The sequence below is a fragment of the Aotus nancymaae genome, unplaced genomic scaffold, assembly GCF_030222135.1.
Source record: "Aotus nancymaae isolate 86718 unplaced genomic scaffold, 86718_ANA_hifiasm-v0.15.2.pri h1tg000007l, whole genome shotgun sequence".
Lineage (NCBI taxonomy): Eukaryota > Metazoa > Chordata > Mammalia > Primates > Aotidae > Aotus > Aotus nancymaae.
In genome coordinates, this window is record NW_026988418.1 from 2,334,067 (window position 1) to 2,356,084 (window position 22,018).

At 47.1% G+C, this 22,018-nt stretch overlaps 2 protein-coding genes and 2 non-coding genes across 5 annotated transcripts in view; 3 read left to right on the top strand and 1 right to left on the bottom strand.

Annotated features, from left to right (window-relative positions):
* Positions 1-17,828, bottom strand: part of RHBDL2 (rhomboid like 2) — a 59,175-nt gene extending 41,347 nt beyond the window's left edge. The window contains exon 1 of one of the 2 annotated variants that reach the window (XM_064372181.1): positions 17,694-17,828. The gene's annotated coding sequence lies outside the window, so the exon portion shown is untranslated. Of the gene's footprint in view, positions 1-4,529; positions 4,636-17,693 lie in introns of those variants that run through there. The other variant, XM_064372180.1, reaches the window with a different exon arrangement.
* LOC135273468 (U6 spliceosomal RNA) lies at positions 1,880-1,983 on the top strand. Its single transcript, XR_010341268.1, has one exon. It is a non-coding gene; the product is annotated as a U6 spliceosomal RNA (small nuclear RNA).
* LOC135273504 (small nucleolar RNA SNORA70) lies at positions 12,538-12,672 on the top strand. The gene has a single exon (XR_010341294.1). It is a non-coding gene; the product is annotated as a small nucleolar RNA SNORA70 (small nucleolar RNA).
* A 2,297-nt stretch (positions 17,829-20,125) lies between the features above and the next one.
* LOC105707955 (high mobility group protein B1-like) lies at positions 20,126-21,222 on the top strand. Its single transcript, XM_064370787.1, has one exon. The coding sequence runs from the start codon at positions 20,220-20,222 to the stop codon at positions 20,703-20,705; it is 486 nt and encodes a 161-aa protein (XP_064226857.1). The 5' UTR covers positions 20,126-20,219; the 3' UTR covers positions 20,706-21,222.
* The last annotated feature ends 796 nt before the right edge of the window (positions 21,223-22,018 follow it).

Below are 22,018 nucleotides of genomic sequence, written 5' to 3' on the forward strand. Positions count from 1 at the left end.
GCTCACTAATAGGCAAAGCCAATCATTCAACTCATATTCATTCATAATGGGCCTTTGGGAGTAACTAATAAATTACCAAAATTGCAAGTGTTGAAACTGCAAATGTCAGGGACTTCCAGTGGATTCTCTTGACAACATGTACGTAGCCATCATTTGTCAGTTCTCTTGGGGAATTTATCTTTTCCTGGTGGGCAGCAGGAAACGGCTTCCGTTAAAGACACTAACTATGCCCAATATTCACTTTTCCGTGTCCCTAGGTAGCTAGAGTGACCTACCCTTGACCAATCAGCTGCATTTGCTTAGGATTTCTGACGCTGGAGGTGGGGATGGGAAAAATTCTTTACAGTGATTGCAGCAGTGGCAGCAATATCCAGTGTCCAGACAGGCTTGCCATTGGGTCAGCGTGGCATCCAGCATTCAACGCCAGCCGTGGCTGTGACAAAGGCAGCTGCACTGAGCACTCAGCAGCAGCAGCTCTGAGGCTGTCCTCAGCATCTGGCTCTGTGATGGGATCTTGGTGTAATTCTAGGTGCCTGGTCTCTCTGTGTTTCTGCTTATTTTCCAAGCCTTGTTTCTATAGTCTTCCAGTGATTCTGTAACTTACTCAATGTGCTTTCAACAAAATTCATTTCCCAATTTAATTAGTCAGAATCAGTTTCCATCTTTTGCAATCAAAAACCTGACTAGGCCAGGCATGGTGGCTCATACCTGTAGTCCTAGCACTTTGGGAGGCCAAGGCGAGAGAACTGCTTGAGCCCAGAACTTCAAGACCAGCCTGGGCAACATAGTGAGACCCTCATCTCTAAAAAAAATTAAAACATTAGCTGGGCATAGTACTGTGTGGATGTGGTCCCAACTACTTTGGAGGCTAAGGTGGGAGGATTGCTTGAGCCTGGGAGGTTGAGGCTACAGTGAGCCGCGATCATACCACTGCACTGCACCCTGGGCAATAGAAAGAGACTTAAAAAAAAAAAAAAAGAATTTGACTAATACACCTGAATAGCCAAGAAATTCTTAACTCTACCTGGAGTGTTCTTGTTGCAAGTTAAATTCAGTTCTTGGCCGGGCGCGGTGGCTCACACCTGTAATCCCAGCATTTTGGGAGGCTGAGGTGTGTGGATCACCTGAGATCAGGCATTCGAGACAAGCCTGGCTAACATGGCAAAACCCCATCTCTACTAAAAGTACAAAAAAAAATTAGCCAGGTGAGGTGGCGGATGCCTTTAATCCCAGCTACTGGGAAGGCCGACGCAGGAGAATCATTTGAACCCAGAAGGCAGAGGTTGCAGTCAGCCAAGATCGCTCCACTACACTCCAGCCTGGGCAACAGAGATAGACTCCACCTCAAAAAAAAAAAATCAATAAAAATAAAATCAGTTCTTGTTCTGCATTTGGGAGGCGTAGTGCGAGGAGCATAGATAGAATCAGGAGATGTGTTTTCTGGTCTACACTGCCACTTCCTGGCTGTGTGACCAGGGGCAAGTTCCTTCCTGGCTCTGAGCCGTAGTTCTCTCAGCTGCACAGTAAAGTTCCCCAGACTGGCTTTGCCAAAAAAATTATCAAAAACTAACTGGGGCCGGGTACAGTGGCTCACGCCTATAATTCCAGCACTTTGGGAGGCCAAGGTGGGTGGATCACCTGAGGTCAGGAGTTAGAGACCAGCCTGGCCAACATAGTGAAACCCCATCTCTACTAAAATACAAAAAAATTAGCCAGGCATGGTAATGAGTGCCTGTCATCCCGACTACTTGGGAGGCTGAGGCAGGAAAATCACTTGAACCTGGGAGGTGGAGGTTGCAGTGAGCCAAGATTGTGCCACTACACGCCATCCTGGGCAACAGACCAAGATCCTGTCTCAATCAATAAAAGAATGCTTGTGGTGCTCCCTTTGGCAGCACATATACTAAAACTGAAATGATACAGAGATTAGCACGGCCCCTGCACAAAGATGACACGCAAATTCGTGAAGTGTTTTATATAAAATATCAGAGTTATTTAAAAATTAAAAAAAAAAGAATGCTTGTGGAAAAAACAGGGAAAGACAGAGGAAGAGAAAGAGAGGCAGGAAAAGGGGAAGGAGGAATTCTAACCACACATTGACTAAGTCTTTGTGTGACTTTGTGTTGAAAAGAGCCTGTTACCAACCCTTTCCTCTGCACGGCCGCACCCCTTCCATTGTCATTCTATCATTGGGTACCATCACTGTGAAGCCGCCATGTCATAATGGCTACCAAAAAAAGGGCTTACCATCTGCCTTTGAAGAATACCCTACCTTGTGTTTGACACTGTAAAGACCTGAATTCTACTCCCAGCATCCACATTTAGTTTTTCACTGGGCCGGAGTTTCCTCAGCTGTAAAACAGAGCTCGGCCAGTCACGGTGGCTCACACCTGTAATCCCAGCACTTTGGGAGGCAAAGGCGGGTGGATCACCTGAGGCCAGGAGTTCGAGACCAGCCTGGCAAACATGGAAAAACCCTATCTCTACCAAAAATACAAAATTAGGCCAAGCGTGGTGGCTCACGCCTATAATCCCAGCACTTAGGGAGGTCGAGGTGGGCAGATCACACGGTGAGGAGTTCAAGACCAGCCTGGACAATATGGTGAAACCCTGTCTCTACTAAAAATATGAAAAAATTCGCTGGGGGTGGTGGTGAATGCCTGTAATCCTAGCTACTTGGGAGGCTGAGGCAGGAGAATTGCTTGAACCCGGGAGCCACAGGTTGCAGTGAGCCAAGATTACACCACTACACTCCAGCTTGGGCAATAGAGGGAGACTCTGTCTCAAATAAATAAATAAAAATAAATAAATAAATAAATAAGGCTGGCATCATGGCGCATTCCTGTAATCCCAGCTACTCAGGAGGCTGAGGCAGGAGAATCACTTGAACACTGGAGGCAAAGGTTTCGGTGAGCCAAGATCACGCCGTTTCACTCCAGCCTGGGCAAGAAGAACAGAGTTCACCTCTGCCCTGAGTATCTTACAGAATTGTTGTAAGAATCAAATAAAATAATAAAGAGTTACTGGAATAATCAACTTACTGTGTGCTAGCTCCCAGGCTAATTATGAGCATTCCTTTAATTTTTACAACTTTGTAAGGCAGGGTAATAACTTTCCCATTTTAAGGATAAAGAAACCCAGGCTCCCAAAGTAACTTACTTAAGGTCTCCCAGCTAAGGATGGGAGGGCTGGGAGAAGAGTCTCGGGCGCCTCACTCCAAAGCCCCCACATGTTCCACTGCCCCTGTGATTTACACGTACCAAGTGTTATAGAAAGATACTTCGTCATCTGTCATGGGATTAGGGTTAAAAATAAAAATTTACTCCAGCCTTGGCAACAGAGCAAGACACTGTCTCAAAAATAAATAAATTTAAGATAAAATTTAAATTTATTTGTTTTTTATAATAAATTTAAAAATTTTTTTTATTTATTATAAAAAAATTATATAAATTTATAATCGTGCAATGGAGTGCAATGACATGATCTTGGCTCATTGAAATGTCCACCTCCCGAGTTCAAGCGATTCTTCTGTCTCAGCTTCCCAAGTAGCTGGGATTACAGGCATGTGCCACCACACCTGGCTAATTTTGTATTTTTAGTAGAGGCAAGGTGTTGGCATTTTTAGTAGAGACAGGGTGTTGGTCGTGTTCTCTATGTTGGTTGGGCTGGTCTCGAACTCCCAACCTCAGGTGATCTGCCCGCCTTTGCCTCCCAGAGTGCTGGAGGCATAAGCCACCATGCACCCGGCCACATAAAAAATTTTTTAAATAAAAAATAATGCGCCAGGCACAGTGGCTCGTGTCTGTAATCCTAGCACTTTGAGAGACCGAGGCAGGAGGATTGCTTGAGGCCAGGAGTTTAAGACCAGCCTGGGCAATACAGTGAAAATCCTTCTTTACAAAAAAAAAATTGTTTTTCTTAATTTTTTTTAAGATGGGGTTTCACCACGTTGGTCAGGCTGGTCTTGAACTCCCGACCTCAGGTGATCTGCCTGCCTCGGCCTCCCAGAGTGCTGGGATTACAGGCGTGAGCCACTGCGCCTGGCCAAAAAATTTTTAAAAATTAAAGTTTGCCAGGAGCAGTGGTGTGCACACCTGCACTCCCAGCTACTAGGGAGGCTAAGGCGGGAGGATCGCTTGAACCAGGAAGTTCAAGATTGCAGTGAGCTACAGTGGTGCCACTTGTACTCTAGCCTAGGTGACAGAGTGAAACCCTGTCTCCAAAAACTAAATCTAAAAAAAAAAAATTTAAAGAAAAGAAGTGTGAATCTTCTTTTTGGTTATTTTCATCCTGCCTTTCTGTACTGTTATCTCCCTCCTTTTCCTCCAGCTGCCTAGACAGTCCCAGACTAGACCCTGGGAATTCCCAAACGGAAGCTGTAGAGGATGTAGCAGGTCATGACCCCTGGGGGAAGATGGATCTGGAAATTCCCACCATCCCCATTGCTACCACGAGGACTCTGGGTGGACACAGTGTCCAGGACAGGGAAAAGATTTGCCCATTTGAGAAGAGGACTAAATCAGGCTCACCTTCCCTTCTTCACCTCACCCAGGAGGGCACTGGCAAGGCCAACACCCTTACGACAACTCCTTTTCCATGGCAGACACTTTTAGTGGTGAGCTTGTGCTGCTTTCCTAGCTGCATTCAAATAGGGAGGTTTTTAATATCTGAATTGTTTTTCCTAAACAGCTGGCCCCACCCACTCACTGGTACCAGGCGGGTTCCTGCCGGGGCTGAGACCAGCCTTCATGTGGCGGGGGGGGGGGGGGGCGGGCGGGGGGAGCTCAAGAGGCTGGGCAGTGGGCTGTGCTGGGTGTAGCCAATTGCTGCCCAGCTGGGCCTGGCGGGGAGGCTTTTGGTGGTGTTGCTAGGCACCTGGGTAATTGGAGAGGCCGGGATTGGACTTCTGGGCCACAGAGCTTGACAGCCTCCTTCATCACACTGCAAACCATCATTATGCCAGAGGCCTGCAGCAATCTCTCTGTGGTTACAGCTTGAAAGGATGCTTTTTTAGCTACAGAAATTAAGAACTGGTTTTTCAATATTATGGGTCTGTAGTTGTGGTTGCTTTCTTTTGGCTACATTTCTAAGGCTACACTTGGAATAAACAGGCAAAAGATTTAAAAACAAAAAATAGCTTCACAAACCCCCGTTTCCAAAAGCTTTGCTTCTTCGTGAAGCAAAGCACACTTGACGTCAGTAGTAAGGGCAACTAAGGTGGGGAACTCCGCTTCCTGAGCTCTCTCCACGGTTCATTCTGTGTTAAAAGCTTCTTACTTGAAACTTCACAGGTGGGCTATGATTCAGGGTAAGGGGTCCAGAGCTCCGGTCACGTGCAGGGCCTCTCAGTGAAATAGTGTCAAGTCCATTCAAAGACAATCATAACACCTCAGCCCTCAGTCTCCAGAACCACTTTCGCTTATATTATTTTTTGGACTCTCCCATCTGCTCTGTGAAGAAGACATCTCTATTATTCCCATTTTACAGGTGAACAACTAAGGCAAAAAAGAGGCATCCGTAATTACACACCTAGTGACAGCAAAGCTGGGGCATAAACCCAGGAACCTCGGCCCAGAGTCTGGGCTGCCCCACAGCTATTTAACATATTACATATATTTGTGTACCCTATTATAGTATTTGTATTTTTTTTTTTTTTTTTTTTTGAGACGGAGTCTCTCTCTGTTACCAGGCTGGAGTGCAATGTTGCAATCATGGCTCACTGCAACCTCCACCTCCCAGGTTCAAGCAATTCTCCTGCCTCAGCCTCCCAAGTAGCACCACCATGCCCGGCTAATTTTTGTATTTTTAGTAGAGACGGGGTTTCACCATGTTGGCCAGGATGGTCTCAAACTCCTGACCTCGTGATCTCTCTGCCTCGGCCTCCCAAAGTGCTGAGATTACAGGCGTGAGCCACCGCCCCCAGCCTATGGTATTTGTAATAGTAAAAATAATACACACTGGTGTAGAAGGCATAGGAATTTCATCCTGTATCTTGTCTTATCCTAAACACATCATCTTTGTTGATTGTAAATCGGCTTTCAACGCTGTGGTGTGTGCACTAAGGGATATAGTCTGAAAGAATTCCCAAAGACAGACACACTACGTGAGTTAACAGACCTAGCACAGCAGAGCACAGGGCTGAAGGAAAACACTAACCCTGAGCCACTTCCTCCTTCATTCAAGGACAGTTGGCTCAGGCCCTTAAGTAAGGACACAAATCATGGCTTTCAGTAGATATTTGTAGGCATTTTTCAAAAAAGGCTTTCACTGACTCATCTAGAATCTTTTTTCAATAGTGGTCCATTGATAATGACCAGCTGTCTGGCTTACCCAGGACTAGGAGTTTCTTGGGATGTGAGACTTTTAGTGCTAAAATCAGGGCAAGCCAAGGGTGTTGGTCACCTTGTCACGGACCACCTGCATCAGAATCATCTGGGGAGGTTAGCAGAGATGGCTGGTTCTAATCCTAGGGCAGTAGTTCTTCACCCTGGCCTCACATCAGAATCATTTGAGGAGACCAATGTGTCTGAGCTCACCCTAGATCAATGGAAACTGGGTCTCTGGGGTGAAGGCCTGGCACTCGTATCTTTTCATGAGCAGCCAAGACTGAAAACTTCTCCCCTAGATATTTGGATTCAGAGGATCTGGGCTCAGGTCTTGTTCAGAAACCTGCTTGCATTTTTAACAGCTCCCAGGGGATTCTTATATTCACCATGTTTTGACAACCAGTGAACGCTTATGTGATGAGTGCATCCGATGGTAAGCATGCACTGAATGCCTTGTGTGTGTTAGGCTCTGGAAACACAGGAAAAAAAAAGAAAAACAAACCACCTCCTGTTCTCCAGACCCTCTCTATTCAGTGGGGGATAAAGACCTGTAAATTGTTCCAACATAGTATACTGTGGTTTAGATTTAAAAGTGGGTCAGCACCATCAGCATGGTTAGGTCTGTTCAGTGTCCACAGGGCAAGTACGGTAGACTAAAGTCAGAGCATATAGTTTGCCATTCCTCTCACTGAGAGATACGGTTTGGGTTTATTTCTTCTCTCCTTAAGTCTGGGCCAGCCCTGTGACTGGTTTTGACCAATACTACGTGGCAGAAGCTATGCTGGGTACTTTGCAGGGTCAGGCCTTAACAGCTATGCGGACTGCCCTTCGCTCCTTTGGGAATGCTTCCTCTTTGAAGTCTAATACCATATAAGAAGGTTGACTACCTGGAGGCCACCATGCTATGAGGAAGCCCAAGGTACCCACATGAAGAGAGAGGCCATGCAGAAGAGCACAAAGAGCCTGCTTTGGCTCAGAAGATGGCCTAATTAAAAAAAAGAAGAAGAAAAAAAGAAAAAGAAATGTGAAAATAAAATATAGGGCCGGGCGCAATGGTTCATGCCTGTAATCCCAGCAGTTTGGGAGGCTGAGGCGGGTGGATCACAAAGTTCAAGACCATCTTGATGAAACCCTATCTCTACCAGAAAAATAGAAAAATTAGCAGGGCATGGTGGTAGGCACCTGCAATCTTAGCTACTAGGGAGGCTGAGGCAGGAGAATCACTTGAACCCAGGAGGTGGAGGTTGCAGTGAACAGAGATCGCACCACTACACTCCAGCCTGGGCGATTAGAATGAAACTCCATCTCCAAAAAAAAAAAAAAGAAAGGAAGAAGAAGAGCACCAAGGTGCCAGACCTATGAATGGACGCCAGCTCATCCACCAGCTGAACACAGCTGTGAATGACCCTAGCTGATGACTACATGGAGCAGAACTGCTCAGCTGAACCCTGCCCAAATCCCTGGCTTGCAGAATTATGACAAAATAAAAGAGCTTTTGGTTTTTTTGGTATTTGTTTGTTTTGAGACAAGGTCTGGCTCTGTCACCCAGGCTGGAGTGCAGCAGCATGAACTAGGCTCAGTGTAAGTTCCGCCTCCTGGGTTCAAGTAATTCTTTTGCCTCAGCCTCCCAAGCAGCTGGGACTACAGGCAAGCACTGCCACACCCGGCTAATTTTTGTATTTTTGTAGAAACAGGGTTTCACCATGTTGCCCAAGCTGATCTTGAACTCCTGAGCTCAGGTGATCCACTCACCTTGGGCTCCCAAAGTGCTGGAATTACAGGCATAAGCTACCGCACCTATTCTTGTTTTAAGTCACTAAATTCTGGAGTGATCTGTTACACAGTGATAGCTACCAGCATGCCTCATCAGAACCAGAAGACAGAATGTCATCTCATACCATCCTGCCTTTCTTTCCATTCACATTATTCGTCTTCGTATTCTTCCATTGAGTAGATTACTGATGTCTGACCAGAAAAGGCCCTCCCAAATTAGTCTTCACTCTGTTTCCACTCCTGCCTCCCTCCAACATGAAACAAAACAAAACTGTAAATCAGAGTGTATCAACTCTCGGCTTAAAATCCTTCAGTGGTTTCCCATTGTCTTCAGGATAAATGGTTCCTAATGGCAAATGATGAGATCCTGTATGACCAAGCTCGTACCTTCTTGGTGAAATTCACTTTCTACTACTTTCTCCCAACAGCACAGTGCTACAGCCACAGGGACGTCTTTCTGTTCCTGGAAGACACCAAACCCTCTCCTGCCTCAAGGTCTTTGTACTTGCTGTTCCTTCTACCTAGCCCTCCCCGTTCCCTGAAACATACACACAAGTTGGTCTTGTCCTTCATAACCCATAGCTCGTCCCCAGGAAGTCTCCCCTGCCCATGCCTTCCCCCACCCCTATATACTCTATTGCATTTCCCCACTTATATGCTCCCAGCACTTATCATCATTTAAAAATATCTAGTTTATTTATTGTCTGTCTCTTTCTGCTAGAATATGAGCTCCAGAAAAGTAGAAAAAATTATTTTATATTCCATTTGTGTCCCAGTGTCTATAATGGTGCCTACCGCAGCTCAGCAAGTATTTGCTAAATTAACAATCACATGAATGGAGAAGGAAGGAAAAGGGAAGTATAACGGAAAGAGCTCTGACTTTGCAGGAGTCAGGAAATCCTGGTCCTTGCTCCAATTCTGTCCCTGCTTACCTATGGATAAGCCACTGTCCCTCACCTAACCAGAAACCTCACCCCCGCCAACAAACACATGGCCGGCAATGTTTATCGCTGTCATACACCACAGGTCGTCACAAAAAAAAAAATGTGTTTTAAGACAAAGTCTTGCCAGGCGCGGTGGCTCATGCCTGTAATCCCAGCACTTCGGGAGGCCGAGGCGGGTGGATCACGAGGTCAAGAGATCAAGACCACCCTGGTCAACATGGTGAAACCCCATCTCTACTAAAAATACAAAAAATTAGCCGGGCATAGTGGTGCGTGCCTGTAATTCCAGCTACTCAGGAGGCTGAGGCAGGAGAATTGCCTGAACCCCAGAGGCGGAGGTTGTGGTGAGCCAAGATCGTGCCATTGCACTCCAGCCTGGGTAACAAGAGCAAAACTCCGTCTCAAAAAAAAAGACAAAGTCTTGGTCTGTCCAGGCTGGAGTGCAGTGGCATGATCTCGGCTCACTGCAACCTCTGCCTCCCAGGTTCAAGTGATTCTCCTCACTAGATTCCTGAGTAGCTGGGATTACAGGTATGCACCACCACGCCCGACTAATTTTTGTATTTTTAGTAGAGACAGGGTTTTGCCATGTTGCCCAGGCTGGTCTCAAACTCCTGACCTCAAGCAATCTACTCGCCTCGGCCTCCCAAAGTGCTGGGATTACAGGAGTGAGCCACCGCACCCAGTCCACAGGTCTTCACAATTTTTTGTTCATGAATCCCCATAAAATTTTTGAAAAAGTTCAGGTGTGGTGGCTTATGCCTATAATCTCAGCACTTTGGGAGGCCAAGGCAGTTGGATCACTTGCCAGGAGTTTGAGGCCAGACTGCCAACATGGCAAAATCCAGTCTCTATGAAAAATACAAAAAATTAGCCAGGCATTGTGGCAGGTGCCTGTAGTCCCAGCTACTCAGGAGGGTGAGGCAAGAAAATCGCTTGAACTTGGGAGGCAGAGGTTGCAGTGAGTCGAGATTGTGCCACTGCACTCCAGCCTGGATGACAGAGCAAGACTCTGTCTCAAAAAAAAAAATTTTTTTTTAGGAAACTCTATTTTCTCTCATATATTTTAAAAGTTAATAACTACAATTATTTTTTACAAGTTAAAATCAGCTCCAAGATCAAATTTTCTGTCATAGTCTTTGTTAGAGACATATTTTAAATATATTTTCATCCAAACCTTAGAGCTACAAATTTCACTTGTTCAGTTTTTATGGAAAATGTCTACTACATAATCCAGTTGGCAAACCCAGTCCTCACTGTCAAACCAATCAGCCAAATCAAACAGATTTTCTGTCCAGAAGAAAATCTACCTTCATTTTTAAAAGGTTCCATAAATGCATTAATTTGCATCCCCATGACAACTGGCTCGTGTCTCATTTCTAATTTTATAATACATAAATAAAGAGCCAAAGCACTTAAGTTTAATATAGAATAATGACTAAAAGCACAGATTCTAGAGGAATTCAAAGGTGTCCGAATCCAAATTCTGATTTCATCACTTAATACCTCTGCGACCTTGGGCAACTTATTAAACCTCTTCGTGCCTTGGGAACATCTTCTGTAAAAGGAGGGTGGTAAGTATCTACTTTATAGATTTGGTATGAGTATTGAATTAGTTTATTATCTTTAAAAACTTTAGAACAGTGTCTGGCACATAATTAGCACTGAGCAAATTTTTTGTTTTGTTTTGTTTTGTTTTGAAACAAGGTCTCACTCTGTTACCCAGGCTGGAATACAGTGGCATGATCTCAGCTCACTGCAACCTCTGCCTCCCAGGTTCAAGCGATCTTCCCACCTCAGCCTCCCAAGTAGCACACACACTACAGGTGTGCACCACCACACCTGGGTAACTTTTGTATTTTTTGGTAGAGACAGGGTTTAGCCACATCACCCATGCTGGTCTCGAACTCCTGAGCTCAAGTAATCCACCCACCTCAGCCTCCTGAAGTATTGAGATTACAGGTATGAGCCACCACACCCGGCCCTATTTGGGTTTTTTTGAGACAGGGTCTTGCTTTGTCACCCAGGCTGGAGTGCAGTGATGCAAAGACAGCTCACTGCAACCTTAACCTCTTGGTCTCAAAATATCCTCCCACCTCAGCCTCCCAAATAGCTAGGACCACAGGCACATGCCACTATGTCCAGCAAATCTTGTAGAGATAAGGTCTCATCACGTTACGCAGGCTGGTCTCAAACTCCTGGGCTCAAGTGATCCTCTCGCTTCAGTCTCCCTAAGTGCTGGGATTGCAGGCATGAGCCACTGTGCCCAACCTAAACAACTATTTCTATTTCTTTATTTTTATTTTATTTTTTATTTTTTGGCTTTATTTAATCAGCTTACTGTATTCATTTTTTTTTTTTTTTTTTGAGACGGAGTTTCGCTCTTGTTACCCAGGCTGGAGTGCAGTGGCATGATCTCGGCTCACCGCAACCTCCACCTCCTGGGCTCAAGCGATTCTCCTGCCTCAGCCTCCCGAGGAGCTGGGACTACAGGTGTGCGCCACCATGCCCAGCTAATTTTTGTGTTTTTAGTAGAGACGGGGTTTCACCATGTTGACCAGGATGGTCTCGATCTCTTGACCTCGTGATCCACCCGCCTCAGCCTCCCAAAGTGCTGGGATTACAGGCGTGAGCCACCACACCTGGCCATTTTTGTTTGTTTTTTTGGGAGTTTTTTTGAGACGGAGTCTCACTGTGTTGCCCGGGCTGGAGTGCAGTGACACAATCTTGGCTCACTCCAACCTCCACCTCCTGGGTTCAAGTGATTCTCCTGCCTAAGCCTCCGGAGTAGCTGGGATTACAGGCACATGCCACCACTCCTGGCTAATTTTTGTATTTTTAGTAGAGACAAGGTTTCACCATTTTGGCCAGGCTAGTCTTGAACTACTGACCTCAAGTGATCCACCCGACTTGGCCTCCCAAAGTGCTGAGATTACAAGCGTGAGCCACCACAACCGGCCAACAAGTATTCTTTTTTTTTTTTTTTTTTTTTTGACAGAGTTTTGCTCTTGTTGCCCAGACTGGAGTGTAATGGCACAATCTCAGCTCACTGCAACCTCTGCCTCCTGGGTTCAAGCGATTCTCCTGCCTCAGCCTCCTGAGTAGCTGGGATTACAAGAATGTGCCACCGTGCCTGGCTAATTTTTGTATTTTTAGGAGAGACAAGGTTTCACCATTTTGGCCAAGCTAGTCTTGAACTACTGACCTTAAGTGATTTACCCGACTTGGCCTCCCAAAGTGCTGGGATTACAGGCGTGAGCCACTGCGCCCCAGCCCCAGCACATATTCTTAAATAAAATACTACGAGTCTATAGTAGAGGCACAGCGCCCTTTAGTTTCTCCTGCCTAATCTCTCCTTACTTGCTATCTCTCAGGAACAGAGCATTCTCTAATTGCCTTTTTGAACAATGGACCTTGTTCAATGGATTCGGGATGGACAGAGGTGTAACTTTCTTATAAATCCAAAGAAGAGAAACAGTGAAAACAGAGTTGATCTGCAGCCAGTTAAGCCAACAGGGTTCCTTTCCTCATGGGGGCCCCATGTGCAATCGCTGCAGACAGCAGCTTCCTTAGTAGTGTAATGCAGCCTGTTTCTTGTACGGGTTGCTCTAAGGGACCTTGAGACAAGCCTTTCAGATGTGTGTTCATGTCTCTGACCTTGCACTACCCCAGTGTAGGCTCCAGACAGGCATGGGAGGTGCCTTTGGAAAGCCCCAGGGCACAGTGTTCAGGGTTCACACTGGCCAAGTGATCATGTCCATCCGCACCAAGCTGCAGAACAAGGAGCATGTGCTGGAGGCCCTGTGCAAGTTCAAGTTCCCTGGCCACCAGAAGATCCACATCTCAAAGAAGTGGGGCTTCACCAAGTTCCATACCGATGAATTTGAAGACATAGTGGCTGAGAAGCGGCTCATCCCAGATGTCTGTGGAGTTAAGTACATCCCCAGTCGTGGCCCTCTGGACAAGTGACAGGCCCTGCACTCATGAGGGCTTCCTCTGTGCTGCCCCCTCTTAATACTCACCAATAAATTTTACTTCCTGTCCACCAAAAAAGGAGAAAGAAAGAAAGAAGAAAGAAGAAGGAAGGAAGGAAGGAAAGAAGAAAGGAAGGAAGGAAGGAAGGAAGGAAGGAAAAACGGAGTTGGAAAGGAGAACTTAAAGGAATCCAGACAAGCAGATGGCTTTTAGCCAAGAGTCCCTGCAGAAGCTGAGAACCTGGAAATGGATTCCGTTAATGTTATCTGTGCCCCTGCACCCCTAGTTCCGGACCACTGGCCAGTTTGACACACCCTCCCTGGACACATTCAGAGCTAGGTATAATTCCTGGAAATCCTTCTATAACTCCATCTCTATCTCTCTAGCATAATAAAGCACAAGGTATTGCAAGTAATGTCCTTGAACCTATTCTAGATTATACAAAAGTAAAGTATTCATAAATTCAAAACTTTTAAAGGAGGAACAGATTCGCTGTGACCCAGTATACAGCTGAGGGCAAAGTACCAGTCCTCAGGAACAGGCCAACTCAAGAGACCGTTCATGAACAAACCATGATGAAGTCCTAAAAAGAAGACTGATTTCCGTAGATAGGTGGGGACCCATCAGGCCTGAAAACCTTGGCGTCATCATCTCCTGGGCCCCCACACATCAGCCTCACTTCTGAAATGCAAATCAGGTGGTGTCACTCCCATTACTAAATCCTTTCAGTGGGTATCCAATGTCCTCGGTTTAAAGCCTAGATTGCTTCACGAGGCACAGAAAGGCCTCGTGACCTGAACCCTGCCTATTTATTCACCTCATTTCTTTCCATTTCCCCAGATACACCCTACGTCCCAGCCACACTGAGCCCCTAGCAGTTCCAGCTCCCACTCTCTACCAGGTCTTTTCATGAGCTCCTCCCTCTGCTAGAACACCTTCCCCCACCCCAGTGGGTGATAATGTGATAGTCTATCCCTTACTATCACATTTGGGAATCAGTTAAAGAAAAGAAAAAAAAGGCCGGGCACAGTGGCTCACGCCTATAATCCCAGCAATTTGGGAGGCCGAGGTGGGCAGATCATGAGATCAAAAGATGGAGACCACCCTGGCCAACATGGTGAAATCCTGTCTTTACTAAAAAATGCAAAAATTAGCTGGGTGTGGTGGCACATGCCTGTAGTCCCAGCTACTGGGGAGGCTGAGGCAGGAGAATCACTTGAACCTGGGAGGCGGAGGTTGCAGTGAGCCGAGATTGCACCACTGCACTCCAGCCTGGCGACAGAGTGAGACTCCATCTCAAAAAAAAACAAAAACAAAAACAAAAAAGAGAAAAACATTTTAATTAAAAAAAAAAACAAAAAGACTCTGTCCTTTACAACTCCTCTGCAAAGCCTTATTGAGCGTCTACCATATGCTTAGCATTGTGCTAGGCACTGAGGATGCAAAGGAGAACACAGCAGACAGGGGAGAATTAAATGCCCTTCTTAGTTCCGTCAGCAACCTCTGCTTGTGTCTAGGGTATCATTGTCTTCTTTGTATTATAACTACCTCCTCTAGAAGGCTGTGAGCATTCTGAGGATAGGGCTTCTGTGTTATTCATCTTTGAAGCCCTACTACCTAGTCTATGGAATGCATCAGTAAATATTTGTCAAATTCATTTACTCACAAAGGATTCATTGAAAATTTTTCTATCAGGGATGAATGAGGTGCTGATTATAAAACGGAACCAATAGGATCATGGCTATGATCCCTGCCCTCTTGAAACCTTGTAGTCTCAGGGGATAAACAGAGCACTTGATTTAATGAATGATGTAGGAATGAGTGAATGAGTTAACGAATCAGGGAAGGAGTCTGGATGCAGCAGCCCAGAGCAGGAGAGCTACAGAAAGTGAAAGATCAGTGTCTAGGGAGGTAGTTGGGGAATTCTGATGCCCTTTTGGTCTTTCTTTTTTCTTTTCCTTGAGAGAGGGTCTTGGTCTGTCACCCAGGCTAGAGTGCAGTGACCTGATCTCAGCTCACTGCAGCCTTGACATCTCAGGCTCAAGTGATCCTCCCATCTCAGCCTCCAAAGTAGTTGAGACAGGCCAGGCTTGGTGGCGCACTTTGGGAGGCCAAGGCAGGTGGATCACTTGAGTCCAGGAGTTCAAGACCATCCTGGGCAATGTGATGAAATCTTGTCTCTACCAAAAATACAACAATGACAACAACAAAAGTTAACTGGGCATGACAGTATGTGCCTATAGTCCTAGCTATTCAGGAGGCTGAGGTGGGAGAATCACCTGAGTTGGGGAGGGCGCCACTGCACTCCAGCCTGGGCCACAGAGTGAGACTCTGTCTCAAAAAAACAAAGTAGCTGAGACTACAAGCACACAACACCATGCCAGGCTAATTTTGTTTATTTTTTGTAGAGAAGGGGTCTCACTATGGCGCCCAGGCCAGTCTCAAACTCCTGGACTCAAGCAATTCTCCTGCCTAGGCCATCCTAAAGTGCTGGGATTACAGGCGTGAGCCATGTGCCCAGGCTTCTTTTTTTGAGACAAGGTCTCGCTTGTTGCCTAGGCTGGTTTTGAACTCCTGGCTTCAAGGAATCCTCCTACTTCAGCCTCCCAAAATGTTGGGACTGTAGGCATGAGCCACCGCCCCAGCCTGGTCTTTCTAATACAGAGTAACTTGAAAGACAGCAAGCAGCAGAGCAGAAGCATGGAGTTGAGAGTCTGACCTAGGCTTGAATTCTGGATCCATCACTTATTAGCCGTGTGACCTTAGGCAAATCCCTAAACCTGTTTGTATCGTCATTTCCCCATCTATAAAATGGGGTTGATAATAATATCATAAGAGGATTATGATTAAATGAGAGAATGCATTTAAAAGCCCTTACTCTGTGTCCATAGTTTAGGAGTTGGTGGTTCCCATCACTTGCTCAGTGTTGGGTATGCAAATTCAGAAACACAGCATGTCTCGACTCAGCCCTGGACTGGTGTTTTTCCCACAAACCAGAAGCTGACACCTTCCCTACTCCTATGCCTGTGTGGCTCTCCTTTCTTTATTTTGTTTTTTAAAGACAAGGCCTCACTTTGTTGCCCAGGCTGGTATCGAACTTCTGGACTCAAGCAGTCCTCCCGCCTTCGCCTCCCAAAGTGCTGGGATTACAGGCATGAGCCATGGAGCCCAGCCTTCTCTTCCCTCGCCACTCCCCCATCACTGGCTAGTTCTGTTTACATGCTGCCTAAGTGCTTTCAAGGCCAGGGGTTGTCTAGCATATCTTTACAAGTCTAAGGTGAGGGAGGTGCTGGTGAGGGAGAGGCATGGCAAGAAGGCGGTCAAAGAGGAGGGGCAAAGCACAGGTGTTTAGGAAGGCCCCACAATCAGCCTGGCACCCAGCGTGGTGCTCAACACGCATTGTCTCCTGTCCTCTTCATAAAAATGTCACTTTAAGCTGGCCCCCAAGCCTCATCCCTATAGTCTCCCAGTTAATCGGGAAGCTGAAGCAAGAGGATTGCTTGAGCACAAGAATTGGAAGTTGTAGTAAGCTATGATCAGGCACTGGACTCCAGCCTGGGCAATGTAGCAAGACCCTGTCTCTTAAAAAAAAAAATTGGGGCCAGTTGCAGTGGCTCACACCTGTAATCCCAGCACTTTGGGAGGCTGAGGTAGGTAGATCACGACATCAGGAGTTCAAGACCAGCCTGGCCAAGATGGTAAAACCCCGTCTCTACTAAAACTACAAAAATTAGGCGTAGTGACAGGTGCCTGTAATCCCAGCTACTTAGGAGGCTGAGGCAGGAGAAACACTTGAACCCCGGGAGGGGGCGGGGAAGAAGTTGCAGTGAGCCGAGATCTCACCACTACACTCCAGCCTGGGCAACAGAGTAAGAGTCCGTCTCAAAAGAAAAAAAATTATAACTGAGGAAACTGGGGCTCAGGAGGTAAACAGGAGACATGGGATACAAAGCCAAGTCTCTCTGTGACTCCAAAATAGTTTTCTACTCTGCCATGCTGCTCACCAGCTTGTAGATGATCATCAAATGTTTGAGGAATAAATTTTTCTTATTCCCAAGAGGAACAGAAATTGTGCAGCCCTCTTTCCAGAGAATCCAGGTACATGCTCAAACAGTGATGAATAAACAAATGAACGCTAATGAATAAATGAAAGATTGAGTGAAATCCCTCTGATACCCGTACCAGGAAGAAGGAAACAAATAATCCTAGAGGAGCCTCCTTGCAGGAGGAAGTAGAGACTGTCTCTCGGGCCGTGGTCTCCAGTGTGCAGGTCAGCAAAGGGCGAGGAACTGACTTAGTTGGAGTTAGAAAAACTTAGGAGGGTCGGGGGTGCTGGGGAGAACGTGATGACTGGAGAGAAAGCCAGGGACTGAAGGGCAGGGAAGAGGAATGAAATTACCCCGTCCTCACGCTCAGCCCTTTCCTGCCATTTCACTTGGGGAGATAGACCCTGACGCCTGGCCCGACATGCTGCCAACTTTTAAAATGAAAGTTGCAGGATCCAAAGCGGCCACACCAGGAGGTCACTGCAGAAGGGGGGTTACCAAGGGGACACCCCACATCTCCCCCCTCCTTCCTGCACCAGCCCCCCATGCCCCCACCCTGCACTTCCTGCCACCCCCCCTCGTCCTGACATGGGGACTCCCTCCACTTCCTCCCAGCTCCCACATCTTACTCTGAGAGACAAGGTAGGGGTGTCCCAGGCCGCACCGCCTGCTGGTCCTCGAGTTCCAGGCTTTTTGGGCCAGGGGGTTGCCTGCTGCCCTGAAGCTCCCGCTCTGCCAGGCACTCCTCAGTCCCTCCCCAAACAAAAAACCTCCAGACAGGTTCCAAAGCCGCCCAGCCCAGGAGGAGGGAGCCTGAGGAAATCCCCTCCCAGCCGGGCAGGGCTGGCCTGCTTGGCAGTCTTGCTCCTGGGCTGGCCCTGGATGAATGAGTCCTCCCCCTCACCTGCTTGGGTCTGAGCCAGGGAGCCGGTGGCAGCCTCTGCTCTTTCTGCAGGGCACTGGGCTCCATTCCACCTCCAAGTCCTGCCCTCCTCCTTCATGCCTGGGTCCCCTGCCCTCCCCTCTCAGCTCTCTGACACCTTGACAGGGTGGCCTCTATCAACGGGGTGGTCTCTATCACTCTGCATTTTGTTGTTCTCCAGTATGAAGCCAGGCCTGGTACTGAGCACCAGAGCGGGTGACTTGATGACCTTCAGCAGAGGTTTAGCCCGTGGAAGAACTGGTGACACCATGGCCCCCAGTGAAATAGCTCTGATTATTCATTCAAAGCGTTTTGGGAGTAACTGGCCTTGTGCGAGGCCCTGAGGATGGAGAGGTAGATTAATGTGGTCCCTGTCCTCCTACTCCACTAGGAAGACAAAGAATGAAGCTCTAAGTAGACGCTGCTCAAGATTCAGCCAGAAGGGGACTGGGCACAGTGGCTCACGCCTTTAATCCCAGCACTTGGGGAGGCCGAGGCGGGCAGATCATCTGAGGTTGGGAGTTCGAGACCAGACTGACCAACATAAAGAAACCCCATCTCTACTAAAAATACAAAATTAGCTGGGCGTGGTGGCGCATGCCTGTAATCCTAGCTACTCAGGAGGCTGAGGCAGGAGAATTGCTTGAACCCAGGAGGCAGAGGTTGCAGCGAGCAGAGATTGTGCCTTTGCACTCCAGCCTGGACAACAAGAGCGAAACTCCATCTCAAAAAAAAAAAATTTCAGGACGAAGAGACCAGGGAGGACTCTCCGTGTGTGGAAGTGTTCTGGAAAAACCCTTAGACAACATGACATACAAGATGGGTTTTGAAGGCTAAGCAGGGGTTTTCCAGAATTATGAGGGTTGGGGAGCACAGGCTGACAGAAGAGGCCACGAGAAGTGACGGAATTCAGCAGGAACCACTTGAAGTTCAGAACTGTGAGCGGGGCGTGTCAGATCAGGAAAGGCCTTGTGTGCCTTGATAAACGGCTTGGACTGTGTTCTGTAGGTTCTGGGGCGTCATAGAAAGGTGTATGTGTGTTTGTTTTGTTTGTTTGTTTGAATACAGGGTGTCTCTGGGAGGCAGAGGTTATAGTGAGCTGAGATTGCGCCACTGCACTCCAGCCTAGGTGACAGAATGAGATTCTGTCAGTCCGTCTCAAAAAAAAATGGGGTTTCTCTCAGTTACTTAGGCTAGAATGCAGTGGTGCAGTCATAGCTTGAAGCAGCCTTGAACTCCTGGTCTCAAGTCTCAAGTGATCCTCCCACCTTAGCTTCCTGTGTAGCTGGGACTACAGGCACACACCACCATGGCCAACCAGTTTTTCAGTTTTTTTTTTTGTTTTTTTTTTGAGATGGAGTCTCACTCTGTCGCCAGGCTGGAGTGCAGTGTCGCCATCTCATCTCACTGCAACCTCTGCCTCCTGGCTTCAAGCAATTGTCCTGCCTCAGCCTACTGAGTAGCTGGGATTACAGGCATACACCACCATGCCTGGCTAATTTTTGTATTTTTAGTAGAGAGGGGGTTTCACCATATTGGTCAGGCTGGTCTCAAATTCCTAACTTCGTGATCCACCCACCTTGGCCTCCCAAAGTGTTGGGATTACAGACGTGAGCCACCGCACCTGGCCCAGTTTTAAATTTTTCGTAGAGATAGGATTTCACTATGTTGCCCAGGGTGATCAGGAACTGCTGGCCTCAAAAGATCCTCCCGCCTTGGCCTCCCAAAGTGCTGGAATTACAGGCGCTACACCACACTTTGCTAGCTCACAGATAGGCTTTAAACGAGGGACACAAACCATCAGATTGCATTCAAAATAGAACACTGGGGCCAGGTGTGGTGGCTCACACCTGTAATCCCAGCACTTTGGGAGGTCAAGGCTGGAGGATGGCTTAAACCCTAGAGTTCAAGACCAGCCTGAGCAACATCATGACACCTGTCGCTACAAAAAAAATTTTTTGTCATTATCTGGACATGATGGTGTACACATGTAATCCCAGCTACTCCAGAGGCTGAGGTTAGAGGGTAGCTGGAGCTCGAGAGGTTAAGGCTGCTATAATTGCACCACAGCACTCTAGCCTGGGTGACAGAGGGAGACCCTATCTCAAAAAAAAAAAAAAAAAAAAAAAAAGCCATTGCAGTACATTGAGCTCCATAGAGATATTGCCAGGGCAAGTGAGAGCCAGAGGGGCACAGGGTGACTCTGTGCCTTGCTGAGGAAAAGTAACTAAACATGGGCAAAGGAGATCCTAATAATTCGAAAGGCAAACTGTCATCATATGCATTTTTCGTGCGAACATGTCAGGAGGAGGATAAGAAGCACCCAGATGCTTCAGTCAGCTTCTTAGCATTTTCTAAGAGGTGCTCAGAGAGGTGGAAGATCATGTCTGCTGAAGAGAAAGGAAAATTTGAAGATATGGCAAAGGCGGACAAGGCCCATTATGAGAGAGAAATGAAAACACATATCCCTCCTCAAGGGGAGACAGAAAAGAAGTTCAAGGATTCCATTACACCCAAGAGGCCTCCTTCGGCCTTTTTCCTGTTCTGCTCTGAGTATTGCCCAAAAATCAAAGGAGAGCATCCTGGCCTGTCCATGGGTGATGTCGTGAAGAAACTGGGAGGGACGCGGAATGACACTGCTGCAGATGACAAGCAGCCTTATGAAAAGAAGGCTGCGAAGCTGAAGGAAAAATACCAAAAGGATATTGCTGCATATTGAGCTAAAGGAAAGCCTGATGCAGCAAAAAAAGGGAGTTGTCAAGGTTGAAAAAGAAAGAAAAAGAAGGAAGAGGAGGAAGATGAGGAAGGTGAAGAGGATGAGGAGGAAAAGGAATATGAAGAAGATGAAGATGATGATGAATGTTGGTTCTAGCGCAGTTTTTTTCTTCTTGTCTATAAAGCATTTAACCCCTCTGTACACAACTCACTCCTTTTAAAGAAAAAAATGGAAAAGAAAAGAAAAAGATCACTGGGACCTGCAATGTAAAGAAGCGTTTGAAGCAGGCAGAACTAGAGGCAAGAAGACCAGTCAGGCTTGCATGAGTCAGGGCAAGCGATAAGTAGGCCTTAGCAAGGCACTGGCTAGGCAGTGAGGGTGGGAGTGAGAGAAAGGAACAGATTCAAGAGATGCTCGGGGGGTAGCATTGATGGGACTTAACAACAAGTAAGGGAGGAGCCTAGGATGAAGCTAAGATTTCCAAATGGAATAACTACTGAGGTTGATAGTGGTGCCCATAAATAAGATGGAGAAATCAGGGCCAGGCACGGTGGCTCACACCTGTAATCCCAGCACTTTGGGAGGCCAAGGCGGGTGGATCACGAGGTAAAGAGATCGAGACCATCCTGGTCAACATGGTGAAACCCCGTCTCTACTAAAAATACAAAAAATTAGCTGGACATGGTGGCGTGTGCCTGTAATCCCAGCTACTCAGGAGGCTGAGGCGGGAGAATTGCCTGAACCCAGGAGGCGGAGGTTGCAGTGAGCCGAGATCACACCATTGCACTCCAGCCTGGGTAACAAGAGCAAAACTCCATCTCAAAAAAAAAAAAAAAGATGGAGAAATCTGGAAGAATGGCCAGGCACAGTGGCTCAAGCCTGTAATCTCAACACTTTGGGAAGCTGAGGTGGGTGGATCACTTGAGGTCAGGAGTTCAAGACCAGTCTGGCCAACATGGTGAAACCCTGTCTCTACTAAAAATACAAAAATTAGCTGGGCATGGTGGTGCATGCCTGTAATCCTGCTACTTGGGAGGCTGAGGCAGGAGAATCACTTGAACCCATGAGGTGGAGGTTGCAATGAGCTGAGATCTCACCACTGCACTCCAGCCTGGGCTATAGAGCGAGACTATGTCTCAAAAAAAAAAACAAAAGTTAGGCACAGTGGCTTATGCCTGTAATCCCAGCACTTTGGAAGGCCGAGGTGGGCAGATCACGAGGTCAGGAGTTCAAGACCAGCCTGGCCAATGTGGTGAAAACCCCATCTCTACTAAAACTACAAAAATTAGCTGGATGTGGTGGCACATGTCTGTAGT

Bases quoted from the DNA above. Each gene is read 5' to 3' on its own strand.
- LOC105707955 (XM_064370787.1), top strand. From the start codon at position 20,220: ATGGGCAAAGGAGATCCTAATAATTCGAAAGGCAAACTGTCATCATAT.